This window comes from Rhinoraja longicauda, chromosome 12 (assembly GCF_053455715.1).
Source record: "Rhinoraja longicauda isolate Sanriku21f chromosome 12, sRhiLon1.1, whole genome shotgun sequence".
Lineage (NCBI taxonomy): Eukaryota > Metazoa > Chordata > Chondrichthyes > Rajiformes > Arhynchobatidae > Rhinoraja > Rhinoraja longicauda.
Genome location: NC_135964.1, coordinates 274,184 through 290,120, shown reverse-complemented (window position 1 = coordinate 290,120; position 15,937 = coordinate 274,184). Strand labels below are relative to the sequence as shown.

At 44.9% G+C, this 15,937-nt stretch overlaps 1 protein-coding gene across 1 annotated transcript; it reads left to right on the top strand.

Moving 5' to 3' along the window:
• Positions 1-2,422: 2,422 nt before the first annotated feature.
• LOC144598475 (TLR adapter interacting with SLC15A4 on the lysosome-like) lies at positions 2,423-15,498 on the top strand. Its single transcript, XM_078408618.1, has 2 exons — positions 2,423-2,475; positions 12,980-15,498. Exon 2 carries the CDS (start codon positions 12,982-12,984, stop codon positions 13,861-13,863), a length of 882 nt encoding a protein of 293 aa, XP_078264744.1. The 5' UTR covers positions 2,423-2,475; positions 12,980-12,981; the 3' UTR covers positions 13,864-15,498.
• Positions 15,499-15,937: the final 439 nt, after the last annotated feature.

Genomic DNA, 15,937 nt, shown 5'->3' with positions numbered 1-15,937 from the left:
TGAGTGTGTTCGGGGCCGAGTGTGTTGGGGGAGCAGGGCCGAGTGTGTTGGGGTAGCGGGGCCGAGTGTGTTCGGGGCCGTGTGTGTTGGGGGAGCAGGGCCGAGTGTGTTGGGGGAGCGGGGCCGAGTGTGTTGGGGGAGTGGGGCCGAGTGTGTTCGGGTCCGAGTGTGTTGGGGGAGCAGGGCCGAGTGTGTTGGGGGAGCGGGGCCGAGTGTGTTGGGGGAGTGGGGCCGAGTGTGTTCGGGGCCGAGTGTGTTGGGGGAGTGGGGCCGAGTGTGTTCGGGGCCGAGTGTGTTGGGGGAGTTGGGCCGAGCGTGTTCGGGGCCGAGTGTGTTCGGGGCCGAGTGTGTTGGGGGAGTGGGGCCGAGTGTGTTCGGGGCTGAGTGTGTTCGGGGAGCGGGGCCGAGTGTGTTCGGGGCCGAGTGTGTTGGGGGAATGGGGCCGAGTGTGTTGGGGGCCGAGTGTGTTCGGGGAGCGGGGCCGAGTGTGTTCGGGGAGCAGGGCCGAGTGTGTTCGGGGAGCAGGGCCGAGTGTGTTCGGGGCCGAGTGTGTTGGGGGAGTGGGGCCGAGTGTGTTGGGGCCGAGTGTGTTCGGGGCTGAGTGTGTTCGGGGAGTGGGGCCGAGTGTGTTCGGGACCGAGTGTGTTGGGGGAGCGGGCCGAGTGTGTTGGGGGAGCGGGCCGAGTGTGTTGGGGGAGCGGGGCCGAGTGTGTTCGGGGCCGAGTGTGTTGGGGGAGCAGGGCCGAGTGTGTTCGGGGCCGAGTGTGTTGGGGGAATGGGGCCGAGTGTGTTCGGGGCCGAGTGTGTTCGGGGAGCGGGGCCGAGTGTGTTCGGGGAGCGGGCCGAGTGTGTTCGGGGCCGAGTGTGTTCGGGGAGCGGGGCCGAGTGTGTTCGGGGCCGAGTGTGTTCGGGGAGCATGCCGAGTGTGTTGGGGGAGCGGAGCGAGTGTGTTAGGGGAGTGGGGCCGAGTGTTGTGAAGGCCAATATTCCATTGGCTTTCTTCACTGCCTGCTGTACCTGCATGCTTCCTTTCAGTGACTGATGCACTAGGACACCCAGATCTCATTGTACGTCCCCTTTTCCTAACTTGACGCCATTCAGATAATAATCTGCCTCCCTATTCTTACCACCAAAGTGGATAACCTCACAAGTATCCACATTAAGCTGCATCTGCCATGCATCCGCCCACTCACACAACCTGTCCAAGTCACCCTGCAACCTCATAGCATCTTCCTCACAGCTCAAACTACCACCCAGCTTTGTATCATCTGCAAATTTTCTAATGGTACTTTTAATCTCTTCATCCAAGTCATTAATGTATATTGTAAATAGCTGCGGTCCCAGCACCGAGCCTTGCGGTACCCCACTAGTCACTGCCTGCCATTCTGAAAGGGACCCATTTATCCCCACTTTTTGCTTTCTGTCTGTCAACCAATTTTCTATCCATGTCAGTACCCTACCTCCAATACCATATGCTCTAATTTTGCCCACTAATCTCCTATGTGGGACCTTGTCGAAGGCTTTCTGAAAGTCAAGGTACACCACATCCACCGGCTCTCCCCTGTCAATTTTCCTAGTTACATCCTCAAAAAATTCCAGAAGATTAGTCAAGCATGATTTCCCCTTCGTAAATCCATGCTGACTCGGAACGATCCTGTTACTGCTATCCAAATGCTCCGTAATTTCATCTTTTATAATTGACTCCAGCGTCTGATGTCAGACTAAACTATTCCATCAGGCCCTGGGGATTTGTCTACCTTAGTACTCTACAAGACCCTAAACACCATCTCCCTCTTCATCACAAGCTGCCTTTGCATATCAATATACCCCACATTTATCTCACTGTCCTGCTCCTTGGTGAAGACAGATGCAAAGTACTCGTTTACTACTTCAGCTACATCCTTTGACTCCAAGCATAAATTCCATCCTTTATCCTAGAGCAGTCTTACATTTCTCTGGTTTTCAATGTATGTATTAAAAACTCTTGGGTCTTTATTTTAATCTGACTCGCCAATTATATTTCATGGGCCCTTCCAATTGCAGCTTTTATATTCTTCAAAGGCCTTGGCTGATTTCACCTTTCCAAACCTTACATCTACTTCATTTTTCTTTTTGACAAAATGTATAACCTCTTTGCCATCCCTTGCCATCCTTATGTTCTGGAACATGCTGGACCTGAACTCAGATCAGCTGACCTTTATGTGACTCCCACATTCCAGATACAGTCTTACCCAATAACAATTGTTCCCAACTTACTCTCCCGTGTTGTTGCCTAATAAAGCTCTCATCTGCCAGTTCAGTTCAGTCATTTCTCTTTAAGATGTTACCCTCAAAAATGTGCAGCAGTTAACGTTCCTGCCAACTTCCTCTTTTTTAAATATATTTATCAATAACTGTAGCTCAACTTCCTCTCTGAGGGTTGCCGTGGTGGAACAACTCTATGAAGTGAAAATACTTCGCTCAACCTGAAGGAAAGTGAGTGACTTCATTTTTCTGAACAGTTTAAATATGTTTAGTTTATTTATTGTCACCTACACCGAGGTACAGTGAAAAGTTTTTGTTGCATACTAACCAGGCAGCAGAAAGGCAATATATGATTACAATCAATCCATTCACAGTGTACAGATACATGATGAAGGGAATAATGTGAATAACGTTAAGTGCAAGATAAAGCAAGTAAAGCCTGATCAACGAGAGTCATAGAAACATAGAAAATAGGTGCAGTAGAAGGCCATTTGGCCCTTCGAGCCAGCACTGCCATTCATTGCGATCAGGGCTGATCATCTACAATCAGTAACCCGTGCCTGCCTTCTCCCCAAATCCCTTGATTCCACTAGCCCCTAGAGCTCTATCTAACTCTCTTTTAAATTCCGAGGGTCTCCAACGAGGTGGATAGTAGTTCAGGACTGCTCTCTAGTTGTGGTTAATGGTTCAGTTGCAAACTATCCTTTAGTTTTCTGGCTGGGACTCATTGATCAACAATTGAAAACCTTATTCATATTTGCACTATTTTATTGAACAATGTCAGCTGTCTAGCATTGCCAATGCAAATGCAACAAATGCCTCATGTCTTTACCTGACATTTTTTACATGAGTAGTGATTAAAATAGCAATCAGTAACTTCATACTCTGTGTTTGCGTATTCTACACTGCAAGCGTAGACTCACGAGGAATCAGACTCCTCAACCCATGGTCTTGCTGCAAACAGTTCAGTTGCAATGGATGGGAAACTTGACACACACTCACACACATCTTCAAACATAACCAAGTATTTATAAAGCTTACATCTTGTTACAGATTTATCATAAAAATGTTTAGAATTGCTCCCATTTTTATAGAGGTATTTGTGTAGAGAGAATCTCTTTTGGAAATTTGGAATCCAGCAGTACCAGAAGCGTTCTCATTCTATGGCAAATATTGTGGATCCAAGTACTGTACTTCCCACTGTACAAATCAATTCTAAAAAGCATCATACAAGTCTTATTGTGTTTTATTGTCATATGTCCTGAAATGGAACAATGACATTTTTACTGATATGTAAACATAGTACTCAGTAAACATGTTAATATATAACAAAAATAAGTTCAATATATTAAAAAATATATAGTGCAAAGCCAAAAACCATGCCCACAAATTCCTAATTTTACAATTGATCTGTCATGTGATATATCCTTGAAGAATTAAAAACCTTAACGATTGATGTATTCTCATGGTGACGCATTAATTTTAGGAAGGGATTTAGGTGAAAGTCTTCCAAATTGCCGGGAATGGAAAGGGGGCAAAAGTCTCCATTTGGACTAACCTGCTAAAGAACTCAGTATTTTTCAATCAGATATATCACAGAATAGAAAGAAAATCATTTAAAGAAAGGTATCTGATACATGAGATACTTTAAATAAAATGCAATATGGTACAGTATTATGTTATTGCATTTTGGCTTGATTGAAAGTTCAAATATTTTTTTCCATTTCACAAAGTAATTTATTTTACATGCTTTAGATTTGATTTTAGCATTTGGTTTCAGTTTAAACAGCTGGCAATCTGTTGTGATTCTAAATCGTAGTGTACACTGAAGAAGCTTGAGTATCAATTTTTCCATCTATCTTTAGACCCCTTGGGTTGGTATGCAATGGATGGACTATAATAGGATGTTGACTCCTGAGTTTCTGGTGCAGAGTCATACTCTGGCAATGTTCATGATACTAGCAAGAGAAGATGTAATAAGATATTGGCGTAAAGAAAAAGATGTGCAACTACATTTGTGATTAACTTATATATTAGAAATATCCCATTGGGAGTCAGGTTCAACATTGATCAGGTTAATGTACAAGCTATAGTCGGAGCACATGCACATATATAAAATGAATGAATAAGTTTATTGGCCAAGTATGCATATACGAGGAATGTGCCTTGGTGCTCCGCTCACAAATGACAACACAAACATACAGTTAACAATTAAGAATAAAGCATAACCACATCAAAACAATAAGGATACAACATTATTGGCTAAATGTGTGGGTGAAAATAAACCAGAGCAAAAAAGCGACTACAGACTTTGGTTATTGAGTAGAACTATCACTCGTGGAAAAAAGCTGGTTTTATGTCCGGCTGTGGCTGCTTTGACAGTCCGGAGTCACATTCAAACTCATAATATGCAGACTTCAGGGAGCAGTGCTAGGACCATTGTTGTTGGTCCTGGTTGAGAATGTAGCTGGACTGATGAGTATGTTTCCACTTCAACTCCCCCTCCCATTCCCAGTCTGACCTTTCTGTCATGGGCCTCCTCCAGTGCCATAGTGAGGTCCACCGGAAATTGGAGGAACAGCACCTCATATTTCGCCTGGGCAGCTTGCAGCCCAGTGGTATGAACATCGACTTCTTCCACTTTAGATAGTTCCTCTGTCCCTCTCTTCCCCTCCCCCTTCCCAGATCTCCCTCTATCTTCCTGTCTCCACCTATATTCTTCCTATATTCAGTCTGAAGAAGGGTCTCGACCCGAAACGTCACCCATTCCTTCTCTCCTGAGATGCTGCCTGATTAAATACCTTTGATTTGTACCAACATCTGCAGTTATTGTCTTATAGTATGTTTGCTGACAGTTAGCTGAGCCAAAGGTCAATTTCAAAGCAGTATAACTCTATCACTTTATCAATGATTTGTAAAAAAAGTATTCATTTCTTTTACATAATAAAAATCAGTGTTTTTTTCTCCACTATAATGGCATCAAATGACTGTGATGCATTGAATAAATCTAGTTCTTAGAAATCAATAAAAGCTGATGTCTTCAACATTGTTTTGAATGAAAATATTTCTTTAAGGCATCTCAAGTGCAGGCACAGGGAAGGAGGTTTCGATATTAAACATCTTCCAACAGGTACATTTAAGAATAACATTGAAAGAGTATTTGACTGGGATATGGCAGGGGGAATGTAAAACAGAGGCAATAAGAATTTCAATACATCTCTGACTGACAAGCTGTTATCAACTAAAATCCAACTTCACATCTTCATTGAACTGGCAAACTGTTGGAATTTCTTGATTCCTGAAAATTAAACTGTGCTGTTACTGTAGTGAACTAATTTATACGAAACAGATTCCCTTAGGTTAATTTAATGATCTCAATCAAAGTTAATTTTTCTCTGAAGACCATTGCTTTTGCAAAATGTCACCACCTATATGTCTAATGCAAATCACTGCACTTTTTAATCAAGTAACTTAATGGTACTTTGTTACATTTAGTAAAAATGGATGATTCCCAAATGCTCCTTCCTTGCCATAAATAGCAAGTAATTGTTATATATAAAATATAAAATACACTTTAAAGATTAAATTAATGACAAATTTGAAAGAAATGAAAATGGTGAAAGTGTTGTTTTATATTTCAGGGAGACACAGCAATACAGCAAACTGACCCTTTGGCCCATCAAATACACCTTGACCCAAGCACCCATTTTTACACTGATCCTCCCCAACTCATTTTATTCTCCCCACATTCCCATCAATGCCCTCTAAATTCTAACACTCATCTACACACAGTTTTCAGTGAACCCACCAACCCGTGTCTTTGGGTCTTGAGAGGATACTAGAGGACTTGGGGGAAACCCAGAGTCACTGGGAGAATATGTAAACTCTGTGCAGACAGCACTGGATCAGGACTGAACCCAGGTCACTGGTGCTTTGAATTAATGAATTAATACTTTATTGTCACATGTGACAAGTCACAGTGAAATTCTTTGCTTGCATACCGAAGTTGCAAATAGTTGCCACATAAAGACACTGACAAGGTGTAACAATATCCGTGCCAGGTCCCCCTTTGTTTTCCCCCTCCCCCCCCTGCCCCCCCCCCCCAACGCCAGGTCCTCCATTGTCCATTGTTCTCCCCTCCCTCAAGTCGCCCCCCCCCCACGCTGGGTCCTCCATTGTTCCTTGAGACAGCAGCTCGACCAGCTACACCAATGTAACACCATTTCCTTTTATGTTTTTACTTAATTTTGTGAAATTGCAATCTTTGCAATGTTCAGTTGGGCTGCAAACACAAACAACCATCAATTTCTTGTGTGCCAATCAACATCATCAGGATATTTGTTCATGGGGGGCATCATAATTAAGCCAGCCCTGTATTCATGCAATATTTAGATTTCAGAAGCCTTCACAGGACATCAATACTGGATGTCATCTTTCTCCAGCCCAGAACTGATGAAGCCAACAACAGCACTAACTGTAATCATAGAAAACGTTACCAAACTGGAGACCTTCCAGTTCTTATGGTTTACAAATTTCCAGAGTGATCTATTACCCAGCAAATGATTAGGAGAGTGTAGTCTGGTTTTCTGAATGTTCAGGTCAATGGAAAACACTGGACTGTCTTTGAACTTCAGGAAATTGAGAACAAAATCTAGGCTGACACTTGAACATGGTGCTGAGTTATGAGGGAGTGTTGCCATGCTGGGTATTCAGACGATGGGACATCTTGCTGCTAATTCGATGAAGAGTTGGAAAATTCTCACCAGGTGGCCGAGCCAATGATTCTCCACTAACGCCAAATCAAAGATTAAGTATACACAGCTGTAGTTTTGTTTATGGCACCATGCTGCATGCAAACTGGCTGTCACACTTCATTTTTCAACAATGGCTACACAAGAGAAAAGTACAGTACTTTATTTGCTGAAAAGTATTTCAGGATGTCCTGAGATTTTGGAAGAAAATACAGTATCTATATATTACTAAAACTCTCTGTTTGTTTGTTAGATCCTGCCTTATCTTTGTACCCCCGTCACATGATAGCGCGACAATTTTAGGCCCACCAATGTCCTGGGGTCACCCTCATGCAAGTTTCATTAAAATTGGTCTTATATTTTAAAAGTTTTCGACATTTTAAAGTTTAAAATGACGCTGGCTATCTTCATCATTCGACGTCACAATGGGACCCGCCCGAGTGACGGGAGCGGCGGCCAATGAGGGAGAAGGGGGCCCATGATGGCCGCCAGGGTCGGGACCCTCCAGAGTGACGGGAGTGGCGACCAATGGTGGGGTGATGAGCTGATGAGCTGCCACTATCTTTAATAAATGTGCTCCCTCCCCCGCCGCGAAGACCGGCACCCGTCCCGGTGTGCCTCGTGCCTGACCTTCCTCCGACGTTGGCGGGGTCAGAGGGTCCAATAAAATGGCCTTTGTTGCTGTTCGCAGCCCTTCACGAGGTGTGTGCATGTGCGCGTGTGCGTGTGCATGTCGTTGCCCGCTGGGAGATGTAGTCCCTGCTGCCGCCCGCCCCCAGCACCCTGGACCATCACCAGACTATAACCCCCAGCAAGCAGCGCGGTACACACACACACGGCGGCCGCTCTCCTTCTTTTCCTCCTCCCGCTCCGCCATCTTGTGCGTGCCTCCTGCCGCCACGCTGCCAACTGGGAGGTGTAGTTCCTGCTCCCGGCCGGCCCCAGTGCCCAGGACCATCACGGACTGTACAAGGAGGGTTGACGGGGGATTGAGTGGGTGAGGGTGACTGGGGAGCGGGGAATAAGGGGGGTTGAGGGGTGATGGAGTGGGTGAGTGGGTGAGAGAGGGGAAGGAAGGGGGGATAAGGGAGGTTGAGGGGGAATGGTGGGGGAGGGTAGGAGGGAGGGTTGAGGGAGGATGGAGTGGGTGAGGGGGGATGGGGAGTAGGGGGTTTCGGGGGATGAAGCGGGTGAGGGGGAGGGGAGGAATGGGGTTGAGGGGATGGAGTGGGTGAGGAGGTGAATGGGGGGAATAAAGGGGGGGTTGAGGGGGGATGGAGTGGGTGAGGGGGGAGGGGAGGAGGGGGGTTGAAGGGGGATGGTGAGTGGGTGAGTGGGGGGGAGGAGGGGAAGGGAGAGTGGGGTGGGGAGGGTGCTAGTCTAATGCAGGAGAGGTTTGGGAGGTTAAGGAGTGATGGTGGGCGAGGGAGGGGGATTGAGGGGATGAGGGGGGTTGAGGTGCGATGGAGTGGTTGAGGGGGGATGGAGTGGGTGAGGGAAGGGGATTGAGGGGAGGAGGAATGTTGAGTAGGGATGGAGTGGTTGAGGATGAGAAGGGAGGAGGGGGGTTGAGGGGGGAGTGAGTGAGGGGGGAAGGGAGGAGGAGGGTTGAAGAGGGATGGTGGGTGAGTGGATGAAGGGAGGGGATAGGGGGGTTGAGGTGGGATGAAGAGGGTGAGGGGGAAGGGAGGAGGGGGGTTGAGGGGGGAATGGTGGGTGAGTGGGTGAGTGGGGGGAGGGAGAGGATAGGGGGATTGTGGGGAGGGAGAGGTTGAGTGGGTGTGTTGGGGGGAGGAGTGGAAGGGGGAGTGGGGAAGGGAAGGGTGCTAGACCAATGAAGGAGAGGTTTGGGGGTTGAGGGGGGATGAGGGGGGTGAGGGGAGTGGGGATAAGGGGGGTTGAGGGGGGATAGAGTGGGCGAGTGGGGGGGGCGAGGGGTGGGGGAGGAGAGGGTGCTGGACCAATGCCGGAGAGGTTTGGTCTAGTATCAAATATATTTATTATTGTTTCTACTAAATTCATCGTGCATAGAATAGAACACACTTAGTTCCTCAATGAGGTCTCACTTCCTTCTCTGCAATTGCAGTTTTTTAGTTATATTTGTCCGTCATCAGAAATCTTGTGATTTTCTTTTCAAACGCTGGGAAGAAATTATGTAAGAAGGAACTGCAGATGCTGGTTTACACCAAAAATAAACACAAATGCTGGAGTAACTGCGGGTAATGCAGCATCTCTTGAGAAAAGGAATAGGTGGTGTTTCGGGTCGAAACACCTACAGACAGAGTCAAGGGAGAGGGAAACTAGAGGCATGAAAAGGTTCAGAATAAATTAGAGCCGGCACTGATGATCAAGGAAAGGTGGAGCCCACAATGGTCCATTGTTGGCTGTGGAAAAGGTGATAACAAAGGGATACATGGATGCGAACAGTAGAACTGGCAGGTTGACGGGGGTGGGGGGGGAATGCAGAGGGGTTACTTAAAACTAGGGAAATCAACGTTCAGACCATGCGGTTGTTGCCCAAGTGAAATATGAGGTGCTGTTTCTCCAATTTGCATGTTCCTCCAAGAATTTGTATTTGTTGAGATAGTGTGAGAATATTGGCAAATTGTTGGAACATACGTTGGAAGCAATGTAAAAATGGTCATTCAGCCCTATGAGCCTAGTCTGTCATTCAGATCTATAATGAGCAATCTTATATTTCAATGCTGCATCCTTTGGTCCATGCCCCTGTAATCCTTGACATCTTGTCTGAAAATATCGTCCCATATATGTTCCCATATATGTTCAGCAACTTGACTTCCATAGCCTTCGATGGTCGAGAATTCCACAGGTTCGACAGCATCTCAATGAAGAAACTTCTCCTTGCCTCAAAATTGTATAGGTTGCAATTAGATCTTCTTTCATACTTCTGAACAGTCATGCATAAAGGCCAAGTTGACTTAATCTTTCTTCATACTACAGTCCTGCCATCATGGGCACCAGTCTGGTAAGAGCACTGTCTCGATTGCAAGCATATATTTTTTATTAGGTGAAGAGGCCAAACCGGCATATAATATTCCCTTGGGATGGAATTATATTTGGGTGCCTCAGTGACACAATGGTAGAGCTGCTGCCTTACATGGTAGAAACCAGGATTTGATCCTGACTACGGGAGATGTCTACGGTGTTTGTGTGTTCTCCCTGTAACTGTGCGGGATTTCTCCGTGTGCTTTGGTTTACTCCCACGTTTCAAATATGTGTAGGTTTGTAGGTTAATTGCCTTCAGTAATTTGTCTCTAGTGAGTTGGATAGAACTAGTGTCCAGGTGATTGCTGGTCTGCACAGACTCAGTGGGCCAGAGAGCTTGCTGCTACGCTGTATTTCTAAACTACATTAGGCAGGAAATGGTTTTGGGTAGACTGATGGGTCTGAAGGCTGATAAATCCCCAGGGCCTGATGGTCTGCATCCCAGGGTACTTAAGGAGGTGGCTCTAGAAATAGTGGAAGCATTGGAGATCATTTTTCAATGTTCTATAGATTCAGGATCAATTCCTGTGGATTGGAGGATAGCAAATGTTATCCCACTTTTTAAGAAAGGAGGGAGAGAGAAAACGGGTAATTATAGACCAGTTAGTCTGACATCAGTGGTGGGGAAGATGCTGGAGTCAATTATAAAAGATGAAATTGCTGAGCATTTGGATAGCAGTAACAGGATCGTTCCGAGTCAGCATGGATTTACGATGGGGAAATCATGCTTGACAAATCTACTGGAATTTTTTGAGGATGTAACTAGGAAAATTGACAGGGGAGAGTCAATGGATGTGGTGTACCTCGACTTTCAGAAAACCTTCGACAAGGTCCCACATAGGAGATTAGTGGGCAAAATTAGGGCACATGGTATTGGGGGTAGGGTACTGACATGGATAGAAAATTGGTTGACAGACAGAAAGCAAAGAGTGGGGATAAATGGGTCCCTTTCGGAATGGCAGGCAGTGACCAGTGGGGTACCGCAAGGCTCGGTGCTGGGACCCCAGCTATTTACGATATACATTAATGACTTAGACGAAGGGATTAAAAGTACCATTAGCAAATTTGCAGAGGATACTAAGCTGGGGGGTAGTGTGAATTGTGAGGAAGATGCAATAAGGCTGCAGGGTAACTTGGACAGGTTGTGTGAGTGGGCGGATACATGGCAGATGCAGTTTAATGTAGATAAGTGTGAGGTTATTCACTTTGGAAGTAAGAATAGAAAGGCAGATTATTATCTGAATGGTGTCAAGTTAGGAGGAGGGGGAGTTCAACGAGATCTGGGTGTCCTAGTGCATCAGTCAATGAAAGGAAGCATGCAGGTACAGCAGGCAGTGAAGAAAGCCAATGGAATGTTGGCCTTCATAACAAGAGGAGTTGAGTATAGGAGCAAAGAGGTCCTTCTACAGTTGTACCGGGCCCTGGTGAGACCGCACCTGGAGTACTGTGTGCAGTTTTGGTCTCCAAATTTGAGGAAGGATATTCTTGCTATGGAGGGCGTGCAGTGTAGGTTCACTAGGTTAATTCCCGGAATGGCGGGACTGTCGTATGTTGAAAGGCTGGAGCGATTGGGCTTGTATACACTGGAATTTAGAAGGATGAGGGGGGATCTTATTGAAACATATAAGATAATTAGGGGATTGGACACATTAGAGGCAGGAAACATGTTCCCAATGTTGGGGGAGTCCAGAACAAGGGGCCACAGTTTAAGAATAAGGGGTAGGCCATTTAGAACGGAGATGAGGAAGAACTTTTTCAGTCAGAGAGTGGTGAAGGTGTGGAATTCTCTGCCTCAGAAGGCAGTGGAGGCCAGTTCGTTGGATGCTTTCAAGAGAGAGCTGGATAGAGCTCTTAAGGATAGCGGAGTGAGGGGGTATGGGGAGAAGGCAGGAACGGGGTACTGATTGAGAGTGATCAGCCATGATCGCATTGAATGGCGGTGCTGGCTCGAAGGGCTGAATGGCCTACTCCTGCACCTATTGTCTATTGTCTATTGTCTATTGTCTATAAACCAAACTGAACGTGGTCTTACAAAGCCCTGTATAATTTTAGTAAGACATCCTGATGCCATTACTGCTGTTCCTTGCAATGAAGATCAACATTTATACCAGACATCTTAACTGTTTGCCTCACCTGCATATTTACTGTCAGTGACTGATGTACAAAGACATCAAAGTCATCAACATTTCCCAGTCTTTCATGCTTTAAAACATTCCTGTTAGTTTTTTCAATTTCTTCCATCCTCCATTCTTCCACCTGATAATCCATGCATTTAGCCATTCAAATCTTGTCTAAATTGCTGTGAAGACTTTGCTATTTCTCCATCACTTGGGTCACCTGCAAACATAAATATTATTTTTTATTTCCTCGTATAAATCATCAAAAATATTGTGAATAGCTGGGATCAATGTCTATTGGGGATCTTGTGGATCACCCATTAATAAACACCATCCACCTGGTAAAGACATTCATTTCTGTCTGTCAACCAACATTCAGTCTAAGCCAGTACATTGTCCTTAATGCCACATGCTTTAACTTTGCACATTCACCTCTCTTACTGGACTTTATTATAGGTCTTATGAGAGCCTTGGGTTTAATTTAGAAATATAGTGTGGAAACAGGCCCTTTGGCCTACCGAGTCCGTGCTGACCAGCAATCACCCATACACTAGCTCTATTCGACACATTGGGGACAACCTACAAACTTGCATGTCTTTGCAATGTGGGAGGAAACCGGAGCACCCGGAGATAACCCATACAGTCACAGGGAGAGTGTACAAACTCCATGGTCAGGACAGAAGTACAGTCAGCACCCGCAGTTAGGTGCTATGAGGCAGCAACTACTGCTGTGCCACTGTGCCGCCCAGGTTTAGGGTTAGAGTCTAATGCAAAATATCTGCCTCAAGTTTGCATTCAGCTTGCAAGATTGCATCTACACATCATGTGTGATTTACTTTTATCCTTATTGCTTCCCAACAGGGATGTTAAGTGAAGGCTTCATCTGTGGAATTCCCTACTGGAAAGAATACCAAGGGGAAAGCCGGAGTGAGCAGAGACAACGAAGGTATGATGACATGTCACATGAGTTGAGGTCAGTCAATGACCATCTGGAGTGCCCTCATTCTGATTCATCAAATGTGGCTCTGTCACTTCTTGAAAGGTGCAAGTCATTCGGCAGATCGTTCGGATCGAGTGGACGGGAAAGGAAGGTAACGCCATTGTTACAGGTCTCCAAGGTGACCCCCATTCCCAGGCAGGCATCTTTGGTTGTGGACATCCCAGGAAGTTCTGGTGTGAGCAAGGATACATATTTTGTCCCCTCCTGTTGCAAAAGCATTTGTGACAATTACAATGACCTGCAGATTGCTGGAGATCATGTCTTGCCAATTGATTCGGAGACGTCTGGTCTGACATCCCAAAGCAGCCATGAAGCAAATATAGGTCCATTCTTGTATTCGCTGGAAATTCCTTCGTCAGAGTCTCCTAAACTGTCAGAGTTGCCAAACAAGCCGTCCAACAGTGACACATCTTGCTCGCGCAACAGCAGTGCTAAATACAAAAGCATCATCCAACACTCTCAACCCCTCACCAACTCGATCCTCAATGACTATCTCGAGCAGAAGGTTCTCGAACTCTACAAGCAGTACATAATGGACAGCATGGTGAACAGTGCATCACCAACAAAAATAATGGAATCCGAGCTGATAATGAACAACGTTGACCAAATCAGCATGCAGATATCACGAGAGCAGAACATGGAAACTACCAAAGCCAAAGACATTGTTATCAGCTGCCTATTGCGACTTGCAAGTGAAATTCAATCAAATGAATTTAGTACGCCAAATTTACAGATATCTTCATGAATAAAACAAGATCTCAAATTAACTGGGTGATCAAGGTTGTAAATGCATGTTCTTAGAAGGTATAATTAAGTTTGGGCAGGATTGCCATCTGTAGATTACACCTACTTGTTATAACATATTCTCTGATTATTGCCCCAATCCATAAATCCAAACCCCTGAAGATAAACCACCGTCCTCTAATGACATTAACAAAACCCTTCTAATCACCATACTTCTTGCAATCAGTGACCACTCCCTCCAGGATTAGAAATGCTTATGATCCAAACTACACCCCAGTGATATGGACATTGACTTCTCTAACTTCTCTGCTTTCCCTCTCTCTCCATCCCCTCTCCCTTCCCAGTTCTCCGACCAGTCTTACTGTCTCCGACTACATTTTATCTCTGTACTGCCCACTTCCCTCACCCATTCCTTCTCTCCAGAGATCTGCCTGTCCCACGGAGTTAGTCCAGTTTTTGTGCCCTTCTCATCTAATACCCTGCAGGGCCTCAACCCAAATGGTCAGCCTCCACAGATGCTGCCTCTCTTGCTGAGTTCCTCCAGCAGTTTGGTTTGGTTGCTCCATATTAGAGCATCCACCTCCACAGTGTCTTGCTTCTTCAGTTAAGTCTATGCCTGGTGTAACAGCAGGCAGCTGACACCTGGCAGCAGGGGCCCGTCCACTGCTCTTGTTTTCTCAGTCATTGCCTGTGCAAAATGTCTACTCATCTCACTCTGCAAACTGTTGGAATACACACAGCAAGTTTTAGCAAGTTCTCCATCGCAGTAGCACAAAATAGCAATGACTGCGATCCTCGCAAAGTGAAATGTTTTTGCCACCGGTTTGTGATATTATTACTAAGATCTCAGTATCTCCTGGAAAGAATAAAATGAGGGCTGATTCCCTCCTGTATCTCACTTATTCTATGCAGCAATACTATATGTGCTGTCAGGCATTGGAGGAAGGGGGCAATCTTGGCTTGGGTATACTGAACAAAGAATAGTTGGACATTTTATACCTGAGATCAAATGTCCATTGGAGCTATTAAAATAATTGCTTCTTTTTTAATTGTATGATCTATTAAGCAATTATTGACAATTAAATTGAACATTGCATTGACTGCATTGACCACTGATAAGGAACCTGCAGCAGAAGCTACATTTAATTAGGAAAATAATGATAACATGGCAAATGACTTGCAATGTGGCCAGAGCAACAATGTGACCTGGAATGTAACTCTCTGTAACATGTCTTCCGATTTATCATCCAAATCACTTGCAGTTGTAGTGGAAACGCCTCGCTTGAAACCACCCTTGGTTTTACTGGGGGTTGATTATTGCCGCCTGCACAATTTTCTTTAGTGGAAATGGTGAACTGCCTTACAGTGCAGGAAAATCTCACTTTCAAAACGATACAGCATCTGGTTTGTTATATTCTGACAACAAACATTAATGCTTACTGTGACCATCCATCAAAATTAAAACATGTCACATTCCTTTTGATTGTGAATGTTTTTCAGTTAAACATGCACCTACTGTGTTGAAATTATACTTCATATTTCAAATTAAATAAATGATTTTCAGATTAATTAAATCTTGATTTCATAAATGTTATATTTCTGTTTTGATTTTATGAAAAATTTATATTTTGCTATTAGCAGTGTACACTTGTGATATGATATGGGCTGTGGAATAAAGACATTTCAGGTGATTTTAAAGCAAATTTTGTCAGTGACAATGGAAGCTTCCTCTTGAATACCAAAATATATAAAATCAAAGGCAAGAAATATTTAGAACAAAGTGTGAAAAATCTAGGGACTGGTGGACTGTAAGCGATTACTAACAACTCCCGTTGTTTGCACTATAGTTACTGTTAGGATGAGAAATGTTTGAAGAGGGCCATATTTATCACATGGACTCTCACCCATCCCCTTTCACCCATATCCCTCCCTCTGGTTTTATATTTAATTTCTCTTCTTCTTCTTCTTATCTAATTTCCTTTTGTCACCATTTCATCCATAGTCTTCGTCACTTCGTCACTTACTCCGCCAATAAAATCCTTCATCTGTAACCACCTATCACTTGCCAGGCTTTG

Coding starts and splice junctions, on each gene's coding strand:
- LOC144598475 (XM_078408618.1), top strand. CDS start 12,982: ATGTTAAGTGAAGGCTTCATCTGTGGAATTCCCTACTGGAAAGAATAC.